Source organism: Amphibalanus amphitrite, unplaced genomic scaffold (assembly GCF_019059575.1).
Source record: "Amphibalanus amphitrite isolate SeventyFive unplaced genomic scaffold, NRLGWU_Aamphi_draft 000009F_arrow, whole genome shotgun sequence".
NCBI lineage: Eukaryota > Metazoa > Arthropoda > Thecostraca > Balanomorpha > Balanidae > Amphibalanus > Amphibalanus amphitrite.
The window spans coordinates 2,265,227-2,290,062 of record NW_024881505.1 but is presented as its reverse complement, the minus strand read 5'-3'; the positions used below and the strand labels follow the sequence as shown (position 1 = coordinate 2,290,062).

Here is a 24,836-nt window from a genome sequence, read left to right as displayed (position 1 = left end):
ACCCTCGCCCTGGCAGGGCATTTTTCATAACACGGCCTGGCAGGGGGGGGGGTCGATGCGACCCCCCCCTCGCGATTGGCTCCTATGGCACCTAGAAACGCCAAATTTGGTAGGTAGGTGGGCCCCCTGGAGTTCTCGCCCCTGTGCAAATTTGGTTGCTCTAGGTCAATATTTAGGGGGGTTTTGGGGGGTATAAATGTAAAAATTTCGCTAAAAACAGGTCAAAAGTTTTTCGCTTATAACTTTTGATCTAATTAAGATAGAGCAAAAAGAAAAGCACCAGTGAACTCAGCACGTCAAGGCGCGTCGAATGATATACTTTTTAGCTTGCTTAAGTGTACTTAAAGTTTTTCTTAAATTTTAAGTAAACTTAAATTAATAAATTAAGTTAAAGTTAACCAAATTGCATCATATCGCATATCATTCGATTTGGCTGATCACCAGGAACACAATGATACCATTTTTTAAGCTCTAGCAGCATTATGTGCCAAGTTATTGGCAAAAACGTCATTTGACCTCAGTTGACCTCATTTGACCTGACCCATGGATAACTACACCAAACAAAGAAGCACCAAGTGACCTGCTGTTAAGTACTGTGGTTTCAAAGCACAAAAGTGATAGAACGAAGCGGATATCTCCAGTATTTTCCGAATTTAGTATTTTCCCATAGGCTTAACATTACGACGTAATGACCTCTAACTGACCTCAGGTCAGTGACCTCAAAAAACCCGAACTATATGTTATACAACTCGGTGAACTTAGCACATCCTGAAAGTTTGAAGGAAATCAGTGCAAAACTGTGAGTTGGACAGGTGCAAAAAGAAAATTGAAATTTGACCATGACCTTGTACCGGTTTTTCTGACCTGGTGACCTGACCCAAGGTCACCCGGACCTGAAATTTTCAGGTCATATGTAAAAAGGTTGCCCCATAGGCTGTGCCAAATTTGGCGGCGCTGCGCGCCGCCGTTTTTACGCTATCTTCGAAAAACCTTAGGGGGGGGGGTCGCATCGACCCCCCCCCCCTGCCAGGGCGAGGGTTAACGAATTATCGTTACCGAAGTCCCGGTCAAGCTACGAGTGGCCCACCGCTGCCTTCGGCTCCCGCAACTTCGAAATAAATCCGTTGAAACCGTCTCCCTGGACGGATATAATGGAAACCGTCTCCCTATTGGAGCGTTCGTCGACCTGCGGCGACGGGCCGACGGCGGCAGGCCAAGAGATGTGAGCTTGGCCGGAAGTCCATCACGGCCCGCCAGGTTACCGCCCACAGATGGCGGGACGAGAGTGACAGTGTTGCGGCCGACAGATACCATAGGGAGACCGGAGACGGTTTTCGCACCCTTGAGCGCACAACACCGATCACAGGGGGTGTGGTGCGGCTGGTGATCGGACGACGGGCATCGTCCGATCACCAGCCGTGTGTTTTGTTTTAAAGAAATCAAAATAAAAGATTATCGACTGAACACAAACTCGCCAGACTTCAATGGTGGTGTGTAGTGGGAAAGCAATTCTGGTCCTAATTTTTCTCGCTCGTAGCGCTTTTGGTTTGGTCTGCAGAATGGGTGCCCGTATTACCTACCCTGACCCAAGGCCGTGTAGGTATAGGCCTGACCCAAGGCCGTATAGGTATAGGCCCAAGGCCCTGACCGTCTTACCCCACTTTCCCCTATGTCACGTAAGGCCTTGGTTTTGATTTCAAAACAATTTGGAGCGATTTTGGAGTGAAATGCATCGCAAATATTAAGATATTCACAGCCAAAATTCATATTGCTGCTTATGCAATATTACACCATGCATCACAGTGACTGACCAAACAGTCGCCCCTACTAGCTTATTAGTGACAAAACTGCAGCAGTTTTACATTCAACGGGAAGTAATCAGCTGGCTGAAAGTAGACGAAAACGCCGCTGATAAACAATCCAAATGTCTTCATGACGCTACAATTTACATAACATAGCAGGCGTTCTTCATAAAAAAAATCTGCTGGCAAGGTAATATCATGTTATTTCATAATAATAATAGGTGCATAGCTCACGAGTGCTAATTCATATGGTTATTTATAGAGAGTTATAAACGGCAAAAGGAAATTGAAATGCCAACGCTTGTGACGCCATGGAGAAGCCGATCAATCACAATGGCGATCATGATATGCTAATAAATTTTGTATTACTTGCCCAAAAAATTGGCAGCTTAGAGTCTAAGCTGGTAATCTTTGGGGGCAAGTCTATAATATTAGCATTCTCAACCCTTGGATCTACCAGGGGTAATGGTAGCGCTGTCTTACACCTTTTCTGCCGGTGCTGAGGTTGAAACTAATCAAGGTCACTTAACCCGCGCCCCAGTGGCGGTCTCAGCCAACTTCGCCCTAGTGAGGGGGGGCATATGTTACCACCCACCTCTAACTCAAAAACTAAGAGGGCTAGAAAGACGCGGTAAAAAACAGTCGATAGCTCTTAATGCGTACGTTTGAAAGTATTTCGGTCATTTTTCATCTTGGAGCAATATTGGGGTCACTGGAGGTCATCAAAGGTCAAAATTTGCAAAATGTCATTATATTTTTCAGAAAACATGCTTTTTTCTCAGGAACTATGATAGCTAGAAAAACGCATGGAAAAGCAATCGATAGCTTTTGAACTCTTCTTTCGATAAGGTCCTTATCAAAATTGACCTCAGGTCAACGGTTTAGCCTGCAGAGGGCAAAAACTCCAAAAATAGCTGTTTTTACGCAAAGTGTTTTTCGACAATAACTTTTGACTAGAAAAAGCCACGACATTTCTATTGCCAGAATCGTGTTCCTCTCGACGAGACGCGTCGAATGAACTATAATTTGACCTTGAAAGGTCAACTTGAAAATTTGACCTCAGGTCAAGGTCATAACCTGACCGGAATAGGTCATGTTGCATATCATTCGATGCGTCTCAACAAGACAAACACAATGAAGCCATCCCCAGCGTTCTATCTCTTTCCAATCGCGAGTTATTGGCAAAAAGCTGTTTGTAGCCTCAAATGACCTCGGATGACCTTTCTAGAGGCTATCAGCAAAAATGACACCTTGGTCATCACGAGTGGCCCAAATCATTATGATTCTGAAATATTTGGACTGTTCCTATGCGTACACACGGATCTAGAGGCATTTCCATTTTTCTCCATTGACTTATAATGGTAAGGTCACGCCACTGACCTGACCTTAGGTCACGGATATAAAAAATCCGAGATATACAAATTGTAGGCGCCGATAACATCATGCAATCCACCAAGTTTAAAACCTTTCTGACAAACACTGCAGGCTGGACATGATTGCAAACTTTTTTTTAGGCCTGGTCAGTTAACTTGACCTGGTGACCTGACCTGACATGACCTGGGGTCACAAATTTCACACATTGTCCAAAATTGATGTACAAAAAGCTATGCCAAGCGGCGCGGCGCTACGCGCCGCGGTTTTTTATTTATACGCAAAAAACGCGACAGGGTGGTAACATATGCCCCCCCCCCCACTGGGGCGAAGGTTAAGCCAGTGCTTCCGTTATCCTTAAGTTATGTTGCCCGTTGCCGCAGCCCGTGGATGTACGGTTTATATAGCCTTGGTTGTACCTGTTCAAATTTCAATTTGATTAGATTACAGGACTTAATCTAGTGATATTGATATTACCAGAGTTTGGTGGTATCACAGAAAGAGTACGATCCAGATCAGGAATGTCACAATAAAAGTCATACTACATTATACATTTTGACCTCCTGAGCTCATATCTGATAATTATTTGTGGCGTACCTAACCAAGTGCAATACACACTTGCAATATTCGGTATAGGTACCCCCAATAAATCTGCACTGTTCTGTACAGGCCATAAATCACTGTACCCTCAGGCCATAAATCCACACCACTTGCAGCCTGTGCTCAGACTGGAAAAAATGCATGATATGCTGAAAATGTTGGGAAGTGGCGGGATTGCACCAAAAATTTCAGCACACATGCGGTGTAACTTCGTGTGTGTCAAACTCAGTTTATGGCAGACCGTGAATTTTTGGAGCATGACGGTCACATAATTTTTTGGTGAATGGCGGTCACTGGATTTTTTTGACACCCTGGCCAATTGAGCAGCAGATTTATCCTGAGGGTGGCTCTGGAGAGGGTCCGGGACAAGTCGTCCACGCCCGTCCGCCGTCGTCACGTGCTCAGACTCACGAGCCGCGTTGAGTACTGAATGGAGGAGTGGCTGCCCAGGTGAGGCCTCCACCCTCGGCACAGAGATAGGCATGAAAGACCTTGTTGAATGTTGCCTGGTGTCGCAAAGTACCTAATCATGCAGTGGGTTCCTGCCCACTGCGGGATCGAGGGGAATGAGACCGCAGACGACCTGGGGAAACTTGCGGCCGCCCTGCCTTTAGACGCCCGCTCGCTTAAACCGGGTGGTTCATCATACAGCCTTGCGTCAATAGCGCGACAACTGGTCCGAGTCACTATTCAATCCACTCTTCGGGAGCACGCTGCCGCTCCCCATCCCTGAGAGGGCGCCGTTTCGGTGCACCAGATGAAGGCGGGCCACTGGGGCCGCTCGCTCCAGTACCTGCACCGAATCGGCCGTCTCCTCTCCGCGGCATGCCAGCAGTGCGCGGACAAGCGGTAACCCCGGCGCTCTGCGCCGTGTGCTGAGAAGAGGCTGATGTGCCAGAGCAGGTGATGCCCCCGGCCCTCGCTGGCGCTCGCCAGCTTCGAACACACCGCTCCGCCGACACACCGTACAATGCTGCACCACTTACCTCACCAGCAAAGCAGTTCCAGTTCAGCTTTAGCTGCTGCTTTGAGCTTGAGTTTGCACCACTCCATGCGAATTCCACATCAGTCACCACACTGTAGCTAATCTGAAGTCCACTGTGCACTAGCAGAGTTTCCCTGCACCTACAAGATTTCATTGAGATTGCCATACTTTGTAGTCTGGTCAAACATGAGTTTCATAGGTCATCTTCATTCATTTTTGCAGTATATTTTCAAAATTTCTCGATTTGGGTGCTACCTGACATCCAAATGAAAATTATTTTGCACTCTCATCAGTATCATCCCCATTTTTAAAGAGCTATCTCCAACTCCCAGTTTTACTGACAGATAGCATTTGCATTGCAGTTAGTTTCACACCCTGCAATCTGTCACAGTTGCATATAGTTAAATGTGCGCAATTGATCCCTTTTCCATTCTTTTTGGAGCACATGTGACTCACAATTTTCCACTCTTATCCCCCTCTGACACCCAAGCCAAAATACATTTTTGTGACACTGCATTTTTGTCACTCTCCATTTATACCTGATACTGATTCTGGAGTTGGATAAGTTTTACCCTATGTTACAGCATTTTTTAGTACCAAAGACCCGCCGCCCAGCCACCGTGGTTGAAGCAGCAGCAGCAGCAGCAGTGGTGCGGGTCCGGCAGGCACCATGCTGCCGTACTGTCCTCTGAACACGAGCCAGCCGTGGGACAAGTGGCACGACCATGGCGTCTCGGACTGTCTGCTGGAGACCGTCTGCACGGCGGCGCCGGCGGGGCTGCTGCTGCTGCTCGGCATTGGGGAGCTGATCTTTTACCGGCGCCACGGCACCGCTCTGGAGCACTACAGCCGTCCCCAGTCGGCCCTGTTCCGACTGCAGGTGAGAGAACCACAGCGAGCACATGACGCAATGGACAGTTCTCCGTGCTGTGCAGTGTGGCTTTGCCGGGCTAGATATGTGGGTGCTTCTTCATGGAATTATGGTTTAATGACTGCATTTGTTTTAAAATGACTCCTGGGACCTTTGAATGATTGGTTGTCAGAGACGTTTTTTTTTGCACTGATAGGTAAGAACCTGATCTGAAATATGAATCTCCATAACCATCCCATTTTCTGGTCAGTACGTTTGATCTCTGCATAATTTCTCATGACCTCTTGCGTATCGATTTCGTAAACTCGTCCGTAAAGATTCAGAGTTATGAAGCGTGCATCATGTTCCCACCGTCTATAACGCCGCCCTGCCCGCCGTTCAGGTGGCCACGACTGTCGTGCTGGCGCTGCTGGCCCCAGCGCGCCTGCTGGCCCAGTGGCTGCTGCTGCCGGCCGGCCAGCCGCTGGCCGGGTTTCAGGTACTGGTCTGCGTGCTGACGGCGCTCAGCTGGTTCGGCTCGCTGCGGCTCATCTGGCTGGAGCGGAACAACCTGCTGCCGGCGGTACCGGTGCGCGGCCACGGTATACCGCTGCTGCTGTACTGGGCGGCCGCGCTGCTCGGTCAGGCGGTGGAGCTCATCAACTTCCGCAGCCCCCACTGGTGGTTCCGGCTGGACAGGTGGGTGCCGCGTAGCGGACAGCCTCGCCCCCCCCCCCCTCTACCCATGTCACACACAGGATGTACGTATTTCCCGACAGCTGGGTGTGGGAACCGACCGGTAACGTCCTGGCGACACCGAGTACTCGATATTGCTCTTGAGAAATTGAAGGGATTATCGAACATTAACCAGCAAATTTGACTAATCCTTTTAAATGCACATTATAGTCATTACACAGCGCTAGTCACATACCACGTCAAGTCCATATAGTGCATTTAGTTAACACAGCAAGCAAGAGATCGGAAAGAATGACATATGTGCTTTGTTTTTTTTTTAACTTTTTGTATTTAGCGTACATTTGGTAGTTCCTTCGTTCCTCCGCGTAGCTCTAGCGACTGTCGGCCGATGCTACCGGCTCATGTCTGTCTATATCGGTGTATTAGGGCCTTGCCTGAGGCCCATGGAAGTACTGACACCTCCCCTTTCTCCGGTTCCAGTAACATCGACTGGGTAGAGGTGTCGCTGTACGGGGTCCGCCTGGCTGGCGGCGTGCTTGTTTTCCTGATCGGTCTCCGCGCGCCCGGCATCGCGTCCGTGGCCGACTACATACCCTGTCAGCGGCCCGCCGCCGGCACCGACGGCGTCAATAACGTGAGTACACACTGAATCGTCGTTAGGCATCCGGCCTGTTCAGTGGTTTAGTTTAGAGCTGGCATATTTGAGTGGCGAGGAAGGGTAAATCCCGGTGTATGTGTATGCAAACATCCTCTCGAAGTCATGTGATTAATTTATCAAGTGACAAGTCCTGAAAAGTGATCTAGCTATTTTATGTGTGTGTCATAAATGGTTGCTGTGTTCGCGGACACTGGCGGATCCAGTCGTGTGGTTTGGGAGGGGAGGGGCCAGGGGGCAACTCGTGACGAATGGCTGCCCTATCAGTCAAGAGCGACACTAACAATTTTGTACCTTATTACTGTAGTCTATGACGGAATATTTCACAAAGCATTAAAGAATATGATGGATTGTGTGTTCGCAAAAATGAGCACCAATGGGAGTTATCGGAGGCCGGCTTGATACCTCAGATGGCAGGGCCATCTCACAGGAGTCCGAACCTTGCGTAGAGCAGCGAAGGACCCGAAGAAGCCCGCGCAGGGGGTCCCAAAGATCGGCGTGGGCGCCCAGTGGCCTGCATGAGATCTTCAGGGACCAGTGAGGATTGTCAGATTTTAGGAACCGATGTAAGGTCCGCAAATGCCGATGTGGGTTCGATGAAAGCCGGCATGAGGCTCGTGAGGAACCTAAGAAGACAAGCGTGACCTGACCTGAAGGCTTGAAAGCAGATTGGGCTGTCATACCGGTATAGGCCCCTCAATTAAGCCCTGGTGTGGGCCGTCAGCGTTCGACAAGGTGCCGTCAGAGACCGACTCAGGGACCCTACAGGCCTGCACTAGGCAGTAGGCACCCATGGGCCGATGTAGGGTGGTCGGAGGTGGGCGTGGAGCACTCGGAAACCGGTGTGAATCCCTCGGGAAAACACATCGCCCTTCAGAGGCCGCCTTGGGGCACTCTGGCCGGAGTAAGGCTTTCAGCGGTCGGCTTGGACCTTCTTACGTTCACGGGCCCTCCGGACTCCGGACCCTTTGTGGGGCCTTTGTAAAGCTCTTTGGTGGCCCTGAATGATTGGCTTTGGTTATTACAGGTAGAGGTAGAAGGCTCTCCGCGACCTTATTGAGAGCCCCAGAGGCCTGGACTCTCTGACACACCTCAAATTGGAACGAGTCCCTCTGAGATCAGTAGGGCCCCGAGAAGCTGCCGGTGTGAGACGCTTAGAAGTCATTTTGAGATCCTCAGGGGCCAGTGGGGCCGGTACGCGTCTGGCTTGAAGAAATCGGCGTGGAACCTGAAGAGGCCTTCGGATGAGCTCTCAGAGATAGAGATAGCTGCGTAAATTTAAAGAACATTGCATAGGTATTGATAAAACATCGTCAGGTATCACTCTTTTATTTCATAATATTTCTATAAGGTTTGAACTTTGACCGTGCTGGCCCCCTGGATCTGCAAGTGGGACCAATCTTTGTTTATACAGCGCTGAGGCCATTATTATAAAATAAATTCCGAGCCGGCTGTGAATTTAATTCCCGATTCTGAGCCGTTGATTATCATAAAAATGCAGCCTGAAAAAAACGAGCGGTAAAAAGAAGACAAAGTCACGTGGCGGTGGACGCAAAATTCCGAGCTACTGATTATTATAAAAATGACTTTTTTACAATTCAAGGCGCATAAACAGCGCCACAATTGTACAAAACTGCGAATTTTCAGCAAATATTTGGACAACACTATTCGACCGCCACCCTTGCAGCCATTCTATAACTCAGGAACTACTGGACCGATCGGAACGAACGAAACACCATTCGAATCAGGGGGTACGATTTTATCAGCCGTTTCGAAGCTCGTGACCCCAGGTGACCTCGGTGACCTCAAGAGGTCAACTCGGCATTGACGCCTATTGCAGCCATTCTATAACTCAGGAACTACTGGGCCGATCGCAACGAAAACACCACCATTCGATTCAGCGTATGCGATTTCATCAGCCGTTTCGAATATAGTGATCTCAGGTGACCTCGGTGACCTCAAAAGGTCAATTTGACGTTTTCGCCTATTGCAGCCATTCTATAACTCAGGAACTACTGGGCCGATCGTGACGAAAACACCACCAGTCGATTCAGCGTATGCGATTTCATCAGCCGTTTCGAATGTGGTGACCTCAGGTGACCTCGGTGACCTTGAGAGGTCACATGACCGTTGTGGCCTATGGCAGCCATTCTATAACTCAGGAACTACTGGGCCGATCGCGACGAAAACAGCACCAGTCGATTCAGCGTATGCGATTTCATCAGCCGTTTCGAATATGGTGACCTCAGGTGACCTCGGTGACCTTGGGAGGTCACATGACCGATGTGGCCTATGGCAGCCATTCTATAACTCTGGAACTACTGGGCCGATCGTGACGAAAACACCACCAGTCGATTCAGCGTATGCGATTTCATCAGCCGTTATGAATATGGTGACCTCAGATGACCTCAGTGACCTTGGGAGGTCACATGACCGTTGTGGCCTATGGCAGCCATTCTATAACTCAGGAACTACCGGGCCGATCGCGACGAAAACACAACCAGTCGATTCAGCGTATGCGATTTCATCAGCCGTTTCGAATATGGTGACCTCAGGTGACCTCGGTGACCTTGGGAGGTCACATGACCGTTGTGGCCTATGGCAGCCATTCTATAACTCAGGAACTACTGGGCCGATCGTGACGAAAACACCACCAGTCGATTCAGCGTATGCGATTTCATCAGCCGTTTCGAATATGGTGACCTCAGGTGACCTCGGTGACCTTGGGAGGTCACATGACCGATGTGGCCTATGGCAGCCATTCTATAACTCAGAAACTACTGGGCCGATCGCGACGAAAACACCACCAGTCGATTCAGCGTATGTGATTTCATCAGCCGTTTCGAATATGGTGACCTCAGGTGACCTCGGTGACCTCAAAAGGTCAACTTTACGTTTTCGCCTATTGCAGCCATTCTATAACTCAGGGGAACTACTGGGCCGATCGTGACGAAAACACCACCAGTCGATTCAGCGTATGCGATTTCATCAGCCGTTTCGAATATGGTGACCTCAGGTGACCTCAGTGACCTTGGGAGGTCACATGACCGTTGTGGCCTATGGCAGCCATTCTATAACTCAGGAACTGCTAGGCTGATCGTGACGAAAACACCACCAGTCGAATTAGCGTATGCGATTTCATCAGCCGTTTCGAATATGGTGACCTCAGGTGACCTCGGTGACCTTGGGAGGTCACATGACCGATGTGGACTATGGCAGCCATTCTATAACTCAGGAGCTACTGGGCCGATCGCGACGAAAACACCACCAGTCCATTCAGCGTATGCGATTTCATCAGCCGTTTCGAATGTGGTGACCTCAGGTGACCTCGGTGACCTTGGAAGGTCCATGACCGTTGTGGCCTATGGCAGCCATTCTATAACTCAGGAACTACTGGGCCGATCGCGACGAAAACACCACCAGTCCATTCAGCGTATGCGATTTCATCAGCCGTTTCGAATATGGTGACCTCAGGTGACCTCGGTGACCTTGGGAGGTCACATGACCGATGTGGCCTATGGCAGCCATTCTATAACTCAGGAACTACTGGGCCGATCGTGACGAAAACACCACCAGTCGATTCAGCGTATGCGATTTCATCAGCCGTTTTGAATATGGTGACCTCAGGTGACCTCGGTGACCTTGGGAGGTCACATGACCGTTGTGGCCTATTGCAGCCATTCTATAACTCTGGAACTACTAGGCCGATCGTGACGAAAACACCACCAGTCGATTCAGCGTATGGGATTTCATCAGCCGTTTCGAATATGGTGACCTCAGGTGACCTCAGTGACCTTGGGAGGTCACATGACCGATGTGGCCTATGGCAGCCATTCTATAACTCAGGAACTACTGGGCCGATCGCGACGAAAACACCACCAGTCGAATCAGCGTATGCGATTTCATCAGCCGTTTCGAATATGGTGACCTCAGGTGACCTCGGTGACCTTGGGAGGTCACATGACCGCTGTGGCCTATGGCAGCCATTCTATAATTCAGGAACTACTGGTCTGATCGTGACGAAAACGCCACCAGTCGAATCAGCGTATGCGATTTCATCAGCCGTTTCGAATATGGTGACCTCAGGTGACCTCGGTGACCTTGGGAGGTCACTTGACCGTTGTGGCCTATTGCAGCCATTCTATAACTCAGGAACTACTGGGCCGATCGTGACGAAAACACCACCAGTCCATTCAGCGTATGCGATTTCATCAGCCGTTTCGAATATGGTGACCTCAGGTGACCTCGGTGACCTTGGGAGGTCACATGACCGATGTGGCCTATGGCAACCATTCTATAACTCAGGAACTACTGGGCCGATCGTGACGAAAACACCACCAGTCGATTCAGCGTATGCGATTTCACCAGCCGTTTCGAATATGGTGACCTCAGGTGACCTCGGTGACCTTGCGAGGTCACATGACCGTTGTGGCCTATGACAGCCATTCTATAACTCAGGAACTACTGGGCCGATAGCGACGAAAACACCACCAGTCGATTCAGCGTATGCAATTTCATCAGCCGTTTCGAATATGGTGACCTCAGGTGACCTCGGTGACCTTGGGAGGTCACATGACCGTTGTGGCCAATGGCAGCCATTCTATAACTCAGGAACTACTGGGCTGATCGTGACGAAAACACCACCAGTCGATTCAGTGTATGCGATTTCATCAGCCGTTTTGAATATGGTGACCTCAGGTGACCTCGGTGACCTTGGGAGGTCACATGACCAATGTAGCCTATTGCAGCCATTCTATAACTCAGGAACTACTGGGCCGACCGTGACGAAAACACCACCAGTCGAATCAGCGTATGCGATTTCATCAGCCGTTTTGAATATGGTGACATCAGGTGACCTCGGTGACCTTGGGAGGTCACATGACCGATGTGGCCTATGGCAGCCATTCTATAAATCAGGAACTACTGGGCCGATCGCGACGAAAACACCACCAGTCGATTTAGCGTATGCGATTTCATCAGCTGTTTCGAATATGGTGACCTCAGGTGACCTCGGTGACCTTGGGAGGTCACATGACCGAGTGGCCTATGGCAGCTATTCCGAGGTCACCTGAGGTCACCATATTCGAAACCGGGCTGATGAAATCACATACGCTGAATCGACTGGTGGTGTTTTCGTCACGATCGGCCCAGCAGTTCCTGAGTTATAGAATGGCTGCCATAGGCCACAACGGTCATGTGACCTCCCAAGGTCACTGAGGTCACCTGAGGTCACCATATTCGAAACGGCTGATGAAATCGCATACGCTGAATCGACTGGTGGTGTTTTCGTCACGATCGGCCCAGTAGTTCCTGAGTTATAGAATGGCTGCCATAGGCCACAACGGTCATGTGACCTCCCAAGGTCACCAAGGTCACCTGAGGTCACCATATTCGAAACGGCTGATGAAATCGCATACGCTGAGTCGACTGGTGGTGTTTTCGTCGCGATCGGCACAGTAGTTCCTGAGTTATAGAATGGCTGCCATAGGCCACAACGGTCATGTGACCTCCCAAGGTCACCGAGGTCACCTGAGGTCACCATATTCGAAACGGCTGATGAAATCGCATACGCTGAATCGACTGGTGGTGTTTTCGTCACGATCGGCCCAGTAGTTCCTGAGTTATAGAATGGCTGCAATAGGCGAAAACGTAAAGTTGACCTTTTGAGGTCACCGAGGTCACCTGAGGTCACCATATTCGAAACGGCTGAAGAAATCGCATACGCTGATTCGACTGGTGGTGTTTTCGTCACGATCGGCCCAGTAGTTCCTGAGTTATAGAATGGCTGCAATAGGCGTCAATGCCGAGTTGACCTCTTGAGGTCACCGAGGTCACCTGGGGTCACGAGCTTCGAAACGGCTGATAAAATCGTAGCTCCTGATTCGAATGGTGTTTCGTTCGTTCCGATCGGCCCAGTAGTTCCTGAGTTATAGAATGGCTGCAAGGGTGGCGGTCGAATAGTGTTGTCCAAATATTTGCAGTCGGGTACCAGCGTCGTAAAATTTTGCAAAGCTAGTCTTATGACGATAATTTCACTCGTAACTTATCAAATATTTCATAATATGTGCATTCCATGCATTTTTAACGCTTCTAGCGATAACTTTAAAGCTATTTGTGAGCCCTGGGACATAAAACAGCTTGTCTAGCAGGAAGAGAAGTAAGCGGCATTCATCCCCGTCATAATGAAGAACAGGGGCGTCGCCACGGATTTTTGACTGGGGGGGACGGATTGGCTGACTAAAAACCCAAAAGTTAGTTAGTTTACCGTACAATTTCAGGCCTATGCACTACTTGTAACGCATACACAATACACATGTTCTCATGTTCTCGCGTGGAGGCGTTATTAGTCACACTCTTTTCTACCTGTGCATGAATTGGCGGCGCGAAGCGCCGCGAAAATTGGCAAAAACTCTTGGCAAAACAGTCCCAAAACGCATAAATTTTGCATTCCGCGTAATAAGTTTGATACCAGGACAGTTAGGGTCTGGTCACCAAGTCCAGCAGCCCTGTCTCTAAAAAATCGTGTGGTCCTCTGTAAACCGCTGTCAACCATAGGTACAGCTTTTTTCCAACTTCTGTGCAGTGTAGCTGCAGGACTGCGGGGTCGTAGTCGACGGTTTTGGTCGGATACGGAGTTGGAGTCACCAAAATCGTAACAGACTTCATCTCTGAAGTCAGAGTCAAGGTCATCCCCGAGGATGGGCCGAATAAGACCTGAAGATTCTGTTGGCTGTGGTGATTGTAGGGGTCATGGTAAGACCAATGTAGGGGCATACTGAGCATTACGTCCTCCTGGGCTCTCTCAGACCAGGACGAGGTCCTCTCACCACCCTCAAGCATCAAGCGTTCAAAGGCCATGGTGAGACCTTCTGCTGTCGCATGGCCTCGAACGGGAAGAGGGCCGTTTGAGAGTGAGCTGAAGGTCTTGACTGTTAGGTACGAATATCCTATGTAAAATGTGTGGTCTCTGCAAGCTGTTGTCCTACTGCACTCTGAGACTTTGGGACAGATCTTCAGCCCTTGTTGGATATGGTCGCCCCTACAACTGGAGCTTTGGCTCCCTATCGAGGACCTGGGACGGACAGTCCAGAGCTGCACCTCGTAGGCAATGCTATCTTTTAATGTGCCAAGAAACGTTCAAAGACACAAAAGCATCACATCACATGTTTTTTTTCACTCCGATGCGGGCCGAGGGATGCCGTGGTCGGAGATGGAGTGGGGACTCCGAGCGTTTTTTTTTTTTTTAAGCCGGAGTCGGAGTTACCAAAATCATCTACTCCGCAGCCCTGTAAGCAAGGGTACAGTGTCAGCAATTCGCAGATTCAATTTGTATACGAGTAGGTATCCGCAATTTCATCCCAAAACGACAATACACCAATGTCGTAGGTCACTTTTTAAACCATTCATGGGGATATTTTTGCGGGGGACGTCCCCCCCGGATTCCTCGACTGGGGGGGACGCGTCCCCCCCGTCCCCCCCGGTTTCGACGCCCATGATGAAGAAGCGTCCAAACGTTCTGTCATGGGCGCAGCATTGGCGTGCTTAGAATTGTGACCATAATTTGAGTATATCAACTGCCTCAGCACGCTGTAACTTATTTAAAATATATATTATTTCTGATTTTGTTCAGCTCGTCAATATACTTAATTGATGTTTATAACTAACATCAGTTGACATGGTCTAAAGAACGAACCAGGAAGAAAAGCATCTATTCGGGATTGGTTTTCTTTCGTGAATGTTTACGATTCGCATGATTTTTTTTTTTATTTATTCATGTATTTATATTTTGATACGTACTCTTTATAAAGTCAATAATGATTAATACTACTAGAACTTAGAAAATGGAATATTAGACTGTTTTCGATCCGCACCTAACTAGGCTATTTTCCATAAAGCGACCGGATAGGAATACTGTAAGGTAAACCCTGTAAAGGTACTGTAAAGGTATTCCCAGGTACAGTTAAGTTTTCCAGCAGGTTAAGCGTATAGTGAAGGTCGGGTCAGGGTCGTGTCAAAATGACCAAATTAAGATGGGATGAATGTAAAAAAAAACTGTGTTTCAGATGCAGTTCGAGCTGAGGAATCCCATGCATTTAGTGGAACGTTTAGAAGTTGCAAAAAAATAGTAGGCAGGTCTTCGAAAGTGCTGAAGTTTCAGAAGGCGGTGCCTGTCGAATTCTGGCGGACTCCGAGGACTAATTGAGGACAATGCTGAGCTCCCAAGATCTCACACCCTAGATTATATCTGAGAGAAATTTAAGTCGGAAAATTAATGTCAAAAGTCAAGGACGCGGCCAGAAAAGGTGGTGATGACGACGCGGTGCGCCGCCCGCCGGTTGCGGCCGGCAACATCTCGCGCCGCTTGGTAAACAGCGCCAGGCATCTCTACGCCAGACCTGTAGAAATGGAAACTGTAACACATGAACTCGTGTCAAAAAGCGAGATTATGTATCCGGCTGGTCACTGGCAAACGCCGGCATGACCACATATCCAGCTCATTTAGAACAGATATGGTGGTGCGACGCGCAATAGTTATTCACTTTTCACATGGTGTGGAATGTGGATGTTGGAACGTGTCCTTGTTAATTACCAGTCCGACAGCATATTTATAACTCAGCACTTAAGCAGCTAAAGCCAGGCAGCAACATGATCATTAGGCCCGTCAGGGTCGCTAGTATGTATACCCTTCCTTTTAGACAAACCGAGTCCGGCAGAATCAAACTGCGCTACCACGGTGTCACGGGTGTCACGATGCTCAGCAGAGGCGATGTCCGATGCCGGGTGTCCCTGGATTTCGCTCGGCCGTCAACGAGAAGTCAAAACGGTAAAGCACCATGGAACGTGGAATGGGTGTGCAAATGTAAACAGGAAGGGCATTTGGGACAAATTTCCGGCTTTGGGGTAAATGCCCGTATACAGCGCCTGAAATCGACGATTTTTTTTTTAGAAATAAATCGAAAAAACTATGAAAAAATATTTGCTTTAGCTACACAGCTGAGCGTAAGGAATCCAAATCCGATTAGTTGGGCGTATGCCCTCCGCCGCGTCCGAGACTTTCTGGATCCGCCTGTGGTTATCGTCTATTGGTTTTCGCTCAATACTATAGACGTGAATATGGTCGAAAACCCGACATGTTATGCGGATCTCTTTCAAATACACAAAATGTCAACGATTGTAATGCATGTTGCTGAAAGATTTTTCGTGCTACTACTTTTTGTTCGAAATATATGTATATCCCAATGAAATCTGGCTGTCCTTTTGCTTAATCCCAGAAACTGATGGTTGAAATGCAATTTTCCTAAACAAAGTATGTCTTCTTTTAGAACTAAAGTTTTGCTATTTTTAATAAATTGAGCGATTAACTTGTTCGCACGATTAATTCATAAATACATCTCTTAATTACTCAATCCCAAGCATGAACAATGCTCAACGTTTTGAGCCAGGCATAACACAGTTGCTGTGATAACCCAAGAACTTTTGTCATCAATTCACCTTTAAATGTGACATGAGTTTTCTTACAAAAGACACGGAAAACGTCTTAAAATATGTTTTATCGAAAGATTAAGCATAAATATAAACAAAAGATTTTAAAAATCGGAAATATAATGCACATAATCACATAATATAGAATATATAAAGCACTTGAAGTATGACATCATACATTTTTGGCTCATTTTTCGCAGCCAAATAATGAGCCGGAAGATGCGTAAAAATGAAGCACGCGTGAGTTTTATGATAATGAGAAAAGCAGCCGGCTGCTTTATTCGGCTCGATTTGTATTTGCAGCCAGTGTCTCGATTTTATTTTATAATAATGGCCTGGGCCCTGTTCGGGTCCGCGCAAAATATTTTGCTGAGTGTGAAGTCACACATGCGATGATGTCAGCCGCCTGGCTCTGCCCATGCTCCGCCCACTCTCCGCCGGCCCGCAAAGCCGAGGGCCACGAGACACGCGGCGAACCGTGGCGCGGATGGACTAGTGTGTTTCGTTCAATTACTGAATAAAATGCGTTCAAATGTGGTTAATAGCAATGTGCCACTGAAAAGAAAGATAATGATACCAAAATAACACCATACTAACCACTTACAATAAGAAATATATGAGGGTAAACTTTAATCCGCGCCACTTTCGCCTCCTGCAGCTACTATTTTCTTCTTGCGCAAAACTGAAAGATTTTGCGCGAGCCTACGTCACACGTGTGACGTCATACGCCGAAGGGCGGAGCTTGGCACCCGAGAGACCCCAACTGCGCATGCGTGGTGCAAAATTTTGCAATAGGATGCGTTGCCCGAACAGGGCATATCGGATTTATTCGTCGCAAACAGCTGCGGTCGTTCGCCCCGCCGGTGCTAGCTCACCACAGTGGACTGGCTTCCTGCTCATAACAACGTTGGAATTTAGTTGACGCACGACACTTTTCCATCCTGCAGCTGCCAATTTGTTAGCAGCCCCAAAACAGCGCAAAAGTAATGTCAAAAATGAAGTTCGGATTTGTTTTTTACTCGTACGCAAATTAATTTTCGCAAGCAGCTTCAGTGCATTTCATGTATCGCTCGTGGGATGGGGTGTAGAGGGGCTAATTTTATCTTGTCAAGCCGCCCCTTTCCCTTGGATCCGCCAGTGTCCGCGGAAACACTGTGGTCATTGTACGCGGGTTCTGGACTTCCCTGCCACCGCTAGTGGCCGGGTGAGCCACCCCGCCCCTCGTCCGGCGCCGGAGCAGGCGGCCGGCCAGTCAGTGACCGCGAGGCTTGGCGTTAGCACGGAAATGCAACAGTGTGGTGATCTATTTTTACATAGGACTTGAGCTGTGCTCCGAACTATCTGTGTTTTGAATCGTGACCGGACTCTTTCTGTAATTAGTAAATATTTATTGTTCTCTGAGTCCACCTCACGATGACCTGCCCCTCTGCGACTACCGATGTGCAGCCGCGCAGTACCGGCGCAGAGGGGACGATTGGAGCTCAGGAGGGCAGCACGTGGCGCGGCCTGGCGCGGAAGCTGCGCCGGCTGCTGCCGTTCATCTGGCCGCGCTCGGACCCGCTGCTGCAGGCCACTGTACTCTTCTGCCTGGCGCTGCTGGTCGGAACGCGTATCACAAACGTCTACGTGCCGCTCTACTACAAATATATCGGTCAGTGCTGTGGGTGGGGGTTGGGAACGTTTGGTAGCCGTTCATGATCCGTCTTGTGTATCGTTCTACGGTCCCATTAAATACAAATGGTGAAAGTTATCAATGCTAGGAGTTACCAAACTTTGTTTAGTTTGTTAATCGCTCGTCAAAAAGCACAAAATAATAAAATGGAAGGGCACTTGCAACTTAAAGTTGAAGGATTGACGATCTACAGTAGCACGTCAAATGGTATAATTGCATTGCTTTTTATTATCGTGTCCCTTTTCGCCATTATGTAACACTTTGTTCATGTTTGGTCTCTGACTTCTAGCCAGTCTGTGGTGCAGTTGCCGGTATGTGTCTGTGACCGGACCGTCCGTCTCGCGATAAACATTCTGTAACCAGCCGTGCAAATATGCTGTAGATATAACTGCAACTGTGTCCCCCAGTGGATGATCTGACCACCACGGACGGCATACACCTGACACCGCAGTTCCCGTGGAAGGATATTCTCACATACGTCGGCCTCAAGTTCCTGCAAGGAGGTGGCGTCGGGAGTATGGGCTTGCTGAACAACCTGCGGAATTTGCTCTGGATCAAGGTGCAACAGTACACGGAGCGTGAGGTCCAGGTAAGAATGGACAGGGAAGGGGGTGCTAGGCCGTCCGATGGGTAGAACGGTTAGGATAGAAGTGAGGGTCCCTGGCCAGGGAGAGTTGGGGCAGACAGGAGCAGCCTGGCAGAGGGATTGTAGGGTAGATCAGGGCGGTGGGTAAATAATCACTGGAGACATGCGACGGGTCACGGTGTAGTGAGCCGCTGTGTGTCAAAGAAAGCACTCATTGTGTGTGTCCGTGGTTGGTGCGGCCTGCGAGTTTATCACGGTTTTGAGATTTACTGAAAAGGATCCAGCTGTGCAGTGTAGTTTCTTATTTCTTTCTGGCGTTATTTGCTCTAACACACATAATGCACTCATTCATTGCGCAATATGAACCAGAAGTGCTAGCTTTACGGATGTGACTGTTTTAGTTTACCCTGCTGTATGTCAAAGTGTGGACTGGCAGTTGGCAGAACCCGACCCGTGGCACCCCGACACCAGAGTGCAAAGTGCAGAGTGCAGACTGTGCCACGGGTGTTTGCGTTTCTAACGTCATGTGTTTGTTTGTGTTTCAGGTGGACCTGTTTGCCCATCTTCACCGCCTCAGTCTGCGCTGGCACCTGGCGAGGAAGACGGGGGAGGTCCTGCGCATCATGGATCGCGGCACCTCCTCCATCAACATGCTGCTCAGCTACCTCGTCTTTCAGATCCTCCCCACCGTCGCGGATATCGTCATTGCCATCTCCTTCTTCGCCGGGGCGTTCAACTTTTGGTTCGGCCTCATCGTGTTCGTCACGATGCTTCTCTATATGGGTGAGGAGGATGTGTCGAACATATTTCTTCAGACGAGGATGAGTCCTAGCGCTAATTAGGGGAAGGGGGTCGGAGGGACGATTTTTTCGCGAATAACTCGTAAAAAATTAGCGGTTGTTATCGAAACTCATAATCCTCGGGTTTATCAATTTTACACATACCCTTAAGATTTCATGATCCTGACCCAAATGTTTCACCCGTTTCTCCTCGAACGCCCTTTTTACGCAAAGCTCTACCTCGATCAGAGGCCGAACGGCTGCGGAGTACGATCGGCGGTTTTGAAAACGCCGACGAAACTTAACAATAGCGTGCAAAATGCCATACTTTGCCGTTTGATTCCTTTCTGTTTTTCTTACGGTCGTTTGTTTGTAGTAGAGGGTTAGTAGAGGTCATATTGTTTGTAAATACGCTGAGACCGCCGTTGTTCGTCCCCAGTGGCCAAGGTGGGTGAGTAGAGGTCATATTGTTAGTAAATACGCTGAGGTGTCCACCGTTCGTCCCCAGTGGCCACGGCTGTGATTACCGAATGGCGTACCAAGTACCGGCGTCAAAGCAACCTCCTCGACAACGCCCAGCGCACCAAGGGCGTCGACGCGCTGCTCAATTACGAAACGGTCAAGTACTACGACGCCGAGGAGTACGAGATCAACCGGTACCGTACCTCGATCCTGGACCGGCAGCGGATCGACTGGCTCTCCCAGGCCTCTCTGAACGTGCTGAATGTGGTACAGAACGTGGTGATTAACGGAGGACTGCTGGCCGGCTCGCTGTACTGCGCCTACCTGGTGTCGTCTGACGGAAGTCTGACTGTGGGGGACTATGTGCTGTTCTCGACATACATCCTGCAGCTGTACACGCCGCTCAACTGGTTCGGAACCTACTACAGGTGCGTGGGGGGGGGGGGGGGGTGGCAGCTACAGGGACGGATCCAGGATTTCTTCGTCCAGGAGCCAATGTTTGGGAAACGGCATGTTTTCCACTTATCAGGGGCGGCAAAATGCACGATTATAGTGAAAATTGAAGAGAAATTCCTATATCTCTCTCCCTTTCCCTAATTTTACGGTTACCCTAATTTGTACGGTCATAGTGACGTTCGTACTGTTGCGGCGCCGCGATTCGTGGCTCTGCAGGGTGGCATATTTCTTTCGGCTAGAGGCTTTAGTTAGCCCCTTAATCCCCTGGATCCGCCCCTAAGTGGCAGCTAATGGTGAATTTCAGTGCCTATTTCACATCGGGAAGCGGTTGGCCTGGAGCGTGCATCACTGCATTGGCCCCGAATTCATGAGCAAGTAAATACGTATCACGAACGGATTTTCCTATTCACTTCGCTCAGCATTGCAGTCCGTTTGTAATATGCATTTACTCTGCTCATGTATCCACTGTATTTTTTTTCTCGAAAATCGGACAGCTCGACATGTAAATGGAGAAATGGAATGTAGAGGCATTTTGTAGTTCTCTACATCCAGCTTTTTCATTTAAATTTGCATCGCGTGCTATTGACAAAGGATGCTTAGTTAAAATCGTCGCACTTCGAAGGGTCATGTTTTCTGCTGTTTACGGTCGGCAACTTTTTATCCAACGCGCCTGTCGTTCGCACCTTTCTTGGGCCTTTTTATCTAGCAATCGGGAGTGGATTTGCCTATGCAATTTTGTTTTTCAGCCAATTTCATACCATTACTTCAAAGGCCATTTATATTCTTGTTTCACATTCCGATGATTCGTATACCGCAGAGTAAATTCACTGATCTCCAAGTGAGCACTCCTGACACTGATTTTCACCCGCTATTTGTTGGCAACTAGCCATGTTTTTTACGCCTCCCCTCCCCAGGATGATCCAGCAGAACTTTGTCGACATGGAGAACATGCTGGACCTGCTGCGGGAGGAGGAGGAGGTCATTGACCTGCCCGGCGTGTCCGACCTCGTCGTCAAGGAGGGAAGGCTGGAGTTCCGCAACGTCTCCTTCCACTACGTCGTAGAGAAGCCGATCCTGCGGGGCGTCTCGTTCAGCGTGGAGCCGGGCCAGACGGTGGCGCTGGTGAGTCCAAAATTCTTACTGATTAGTATAGAGGTAGTAACGTCTCGTTCAGCGTGGAGCCGGGACAGACGGTGGCGCTGGTGAGTCCAAAATTCTTACTGATTAGTCTAGAGGTAGTAGCGTCTCATTCAGCGTGGAGCTGGGACTTACAGTGACACTGGTGAGGCCGGGAGGGTAGCGTCCTATTACAGAGAGGGGTCACGGGCCGGGCAAAGGCACTGGCGAGTCTGGGGAAATTAAAGTACCATTACAGGGAGTTGAACATGAACTATGAAGGGCGTCGCCCCATTGCATAGAGGGAGTCCGGCTAGACAGGGACACTGGTGAGTCTTGGGACTCTCGGTAAGACGTGTAAGTGGAATAGCCTGACCGTGTGTGTATGGTAGTGACTGTACAGTGAGCAGCGAATCCGGTGGCAAGCTAGTGTGATACCGGACTCCCTAAGTAGATTGCGCCATTGGTATTCAATGGGGCCACCGAGTCTGCTGACCAATGCTGCGGTGGTTGTCGGTGGTCGTCTGGTATCGATGGCTGCTGACCTCCCCGTCACCCGGTCAGGTGGGACCGTCTGGCGGCGGCAAGTCCACCCTCATCCGTCTGCTGTTCCGCTTCTTTGACGTCACCGACGGCAGGATCATGCTCGACAACCAGGACATCAAGTGGGTGAAGCAGCGCTCGGTGCGGCGCGCCATCGGAGTCGTGCCCCAGGATACCGTGCTCTTCAACGAGACCATCAGGTAGGTGCCGAGAGGGTCGCCGTGGTGCGACGCTTAGATTTCGCCGTCATTGGCATAAAGACTGAATGAAATAACCCTGTTGTGTTAGCCTACCAACATTCGTCACCGAGCGGCTGAGTCATTTCACGGTCGCCCTTCTTTTTGCCAGTCTCAGTTGAGTGAAGACCGGCTAAACACGTGCATGTCCTGCTGTGCTAATATTATGCAAGAAACGGCGCAAAACTAGATAGCGAGTCCCAGTTCCTGTTTTTGCCTCGCCCGACTGACCTGGATCTATTGGGGCGCGCGACTCAGAGAGCCTACCGCTTTGCCTGGGATATTATACTGCAGAGCATTGCATGGGCGCCCATATAGGACATCGCATGCGGCATGGCGCAGTATGGATGACTCGTACTCATCCCCAGTTTCGTATGTCCCCGTCGTTTCCAAGGACCCTCCTTCACCACCCGTCCACCCGCAGGTACAACATTCGCTACGCACGTCTCTCGGCCTCGGACGAAGAGGTGGAGTCCGCGGCGCGCGCTGCGGACATGCACGACAAGATCATGACGTTCCCGGATAAATACGAAACCCAGGTGAGTCTGCGGTGACTGCGGTCTCGAGGAGAGGCGGGAACAGGGTTCTACGGAGGACCACTGCGGGTAATTAGTACTGGATGGTGCGTTTTGTTTTTGTTTATTGGGGCTTTAGGGTGCACCGACTGCAAGGTCATTCTGCGCCCATGGAGGGTGTTTGACGCGACATGCACACGACGGTAGGCCAACCGCGTGATCTATGGAAACTGTACGGCGCCAGTATTATCACTACAGTGCGCTGTCATGTCGGTGACACCCTGAACCTTCGCGCACAAATTAAGTCATATTTACTACCGCTGACCCGCCCCTCCATCCGTCTCAGGTCGGCGAGCGAGGCCTAAAGCTATCTGGCGGGGAGAAGCAGCGTGTGGCGATCGCGCGCACGCTGCTCAAGGCGCCCCGCTTCATCCTGCTCGATGAGGCTACCAGCGCGCTCGACACCCAGACGGAGCGTAATATTCAGGTGAGCGGTCGCGGGGAACAGTGGGGAACAGTGTCGCCATCTACTAAGGCTGTGGTCATCTACTGAGGCTGTGGTTCATACCGTTCTAACGGACAACGTGGACGAATCGGCGGGCTGGTTGATGCAAAACCTTTCTGGCGCCCGAGTCCCTAGCCAACTATTCGGTCATAGTGACTTTATTTATTTGGTACTAAATAAAATACACCGCAAAGCCGAGTGATGTGTCCCCGGAAATGCCAAGCTGCATGTGAGATTGAGTCTTTGATCAAGTAGGCGCCTACCTTTGTCTCGCCTTTTCCTTCTGTGAGTTCTGATTCCTCACTCGGACTAGTTCGGTCGTTGTTCCCGCCTGTCTACCTGTGTCGTTCTAACAAGCTCAGCCGTCAATTTCGCCAGCGCATCTGTCCTTGTGTTCGATGGACCCTCGCCCCGCCACGACTCCAACTGACGTATCCCCCGTGTTCCTCTTCAGGAGTCGCTGTCGCACGTGGCGACCGGCCGCACCACGCTGGTCGTGGCGCACCGTCTCTCCACTATCGTGCACGCCGATCAGATTCTGGTGCTGAAGGACGGTCGAATCGTGGAGCGGGGCCGGCATGAAGAACTGCTCGAGCGGGGCGCCGTGTACGCGGCCATGTGGCGCCAGCAGTCCGAAACGACCGAGAGACGCGGCCGGCGTTCACCGGAGCGGAAGCCGCGAGAGGGCGCCGCCGCCGCTACCGGAGCCACAGGCACCAACAGCGGCACGGAACAATGAGCCGGGCGGCACTAGGGAGTTGATGAACGGAGGCAGGGGACGGCGACTGCTCCCGACTAGATATTCAACTGCTGTGACATGTTTGTGTAGCGTCCAAACGGCGGACGGCGGTAGCGCGGGCTGCCGCAGTCCGTTTAGAGGAGCACGGAGTGTGAGTAGGTAGATAGTGCAATAGTGTAGTGAGCATGACGACTGTAGCTGAGACCGGCGGGTGGCCGATACCGGCCGGACCTGGACCTCTCAGTCTTTCCCCGGTGACCTGTTTTATTTTGCGGACGCGCGGATGATTAAGTTATCAGCTTTAACTGAGCTCATGTCACTGTCTAGGCGGACTCGCCGCTGCGAGACGCTATCAGGGGTGATGTGCCTGAGCGGTCACCAAATCAGCACATGGTGCATGTTCTCCAGGGTAATCGGGGCACAACAGATGGTTTGACATGGTGATGTATGTTCGCCTCAGTCAATTCCGTATTAGTGACAATATTCGGTATCTACTTATATCTAACATACCACGTGCTTTTAGCTGCCGGTGCGGCGGCGTTTATCATTCGTTTATCATTTCTGGGCGAAGTACGACTCAGCCTACGGTGAGCGATGTGCTACCGGATGTGTCAATGTAAGTCAGTATCAGTGGAATGTTTGAGGGTTAGTGTTTTAGTTGATATTATATGAACATTTATGTATAATTCGTGCCCCCGTGAATATAATGTCCACTGTCATTGCCGCAACGTCTCTGAGCACCCCGTCTGTGAGTTGTGACCGGCTCGCGAGCGACCCCCCCCCCC

At 49.9% G+C, this 24,836-nt stretch overlaps 1 protein-coding gene across 4 annotated transcripts; it reads left to right on the top strand.

Moving 5' to 3' along the window:
* Nucleotides 1–1,817: 1,817 nt before the first annotated feature.
* On the top strand, nt 1,818–24,775 carry LOC122380677 (ATP-binding cassette sub-family B member 6-like). 4 transcript variants are annotated; one of them, XM_043364080.1, is made up of 13 exons: nt 1,818–1,992; nt 5,343–5,638; nt 6,012–6,307; nt 6,785–6,938; nt 17,889–18,093; nt 18,522–18,703; nt 19,246–19,483; nt 19,988–20,369; nt 21,312–21,519; nt 22,078–22,256; nt 22,717–22,831; nt 23,154–23,294; nt 23,767–24,775. In XM_043364080.1, exons 2-13 carry the CDS (start codon nt 5,429–5,431, stop codon nt 24,049–24,051), a joined length of 2,595 nt encoding a protein of 864 aa, XP_043220015.1. In that variant the 5' UTR covers nt 1,818–1,992; nt 5,343–5,428; the 3' UTR covers nt 24,052–24,775. The 4 variants fall into 4 exon arrangements, with proteins under 4 accessions (XP_043220015.1, XP_043219990.1, XP_043220006.1 ...); XM_043364055.1 differs by having other exon boundaries at nt 1,880–1,992; nt 5,325–5,638; XM_043364071.1 differs by lacking the exon at nt 1,818–1,992 and adding an exon at nt 2,073–2,105.
* Nucleotides 24,776–24,836: the final 61 nt, after the last annotated feature.

Coding starts and splice junctions, on each gene's coding strand:
- LOC122380677 (XM_043364080.1), top strand. CDS start 5,429: ATGCTGCCGTACTGTCCTCTGAACACGAGCCAGCCGTGGGACAAGTGG. Junction 18,704..19,245: donor ACACGGAGCGTGAGGTCCAG/GTAAGAATGGAC, acceptor TTTGTGTTTCAG/GTGGACCTGTTTGCCCATCT. Junction 19,484..19,987: donor CACGATGCTTCTCTATATGG/GTGAGGAGGATG, acceptor GTTCGTCCCCAG/TGGCCACGGCTGTGATTACC.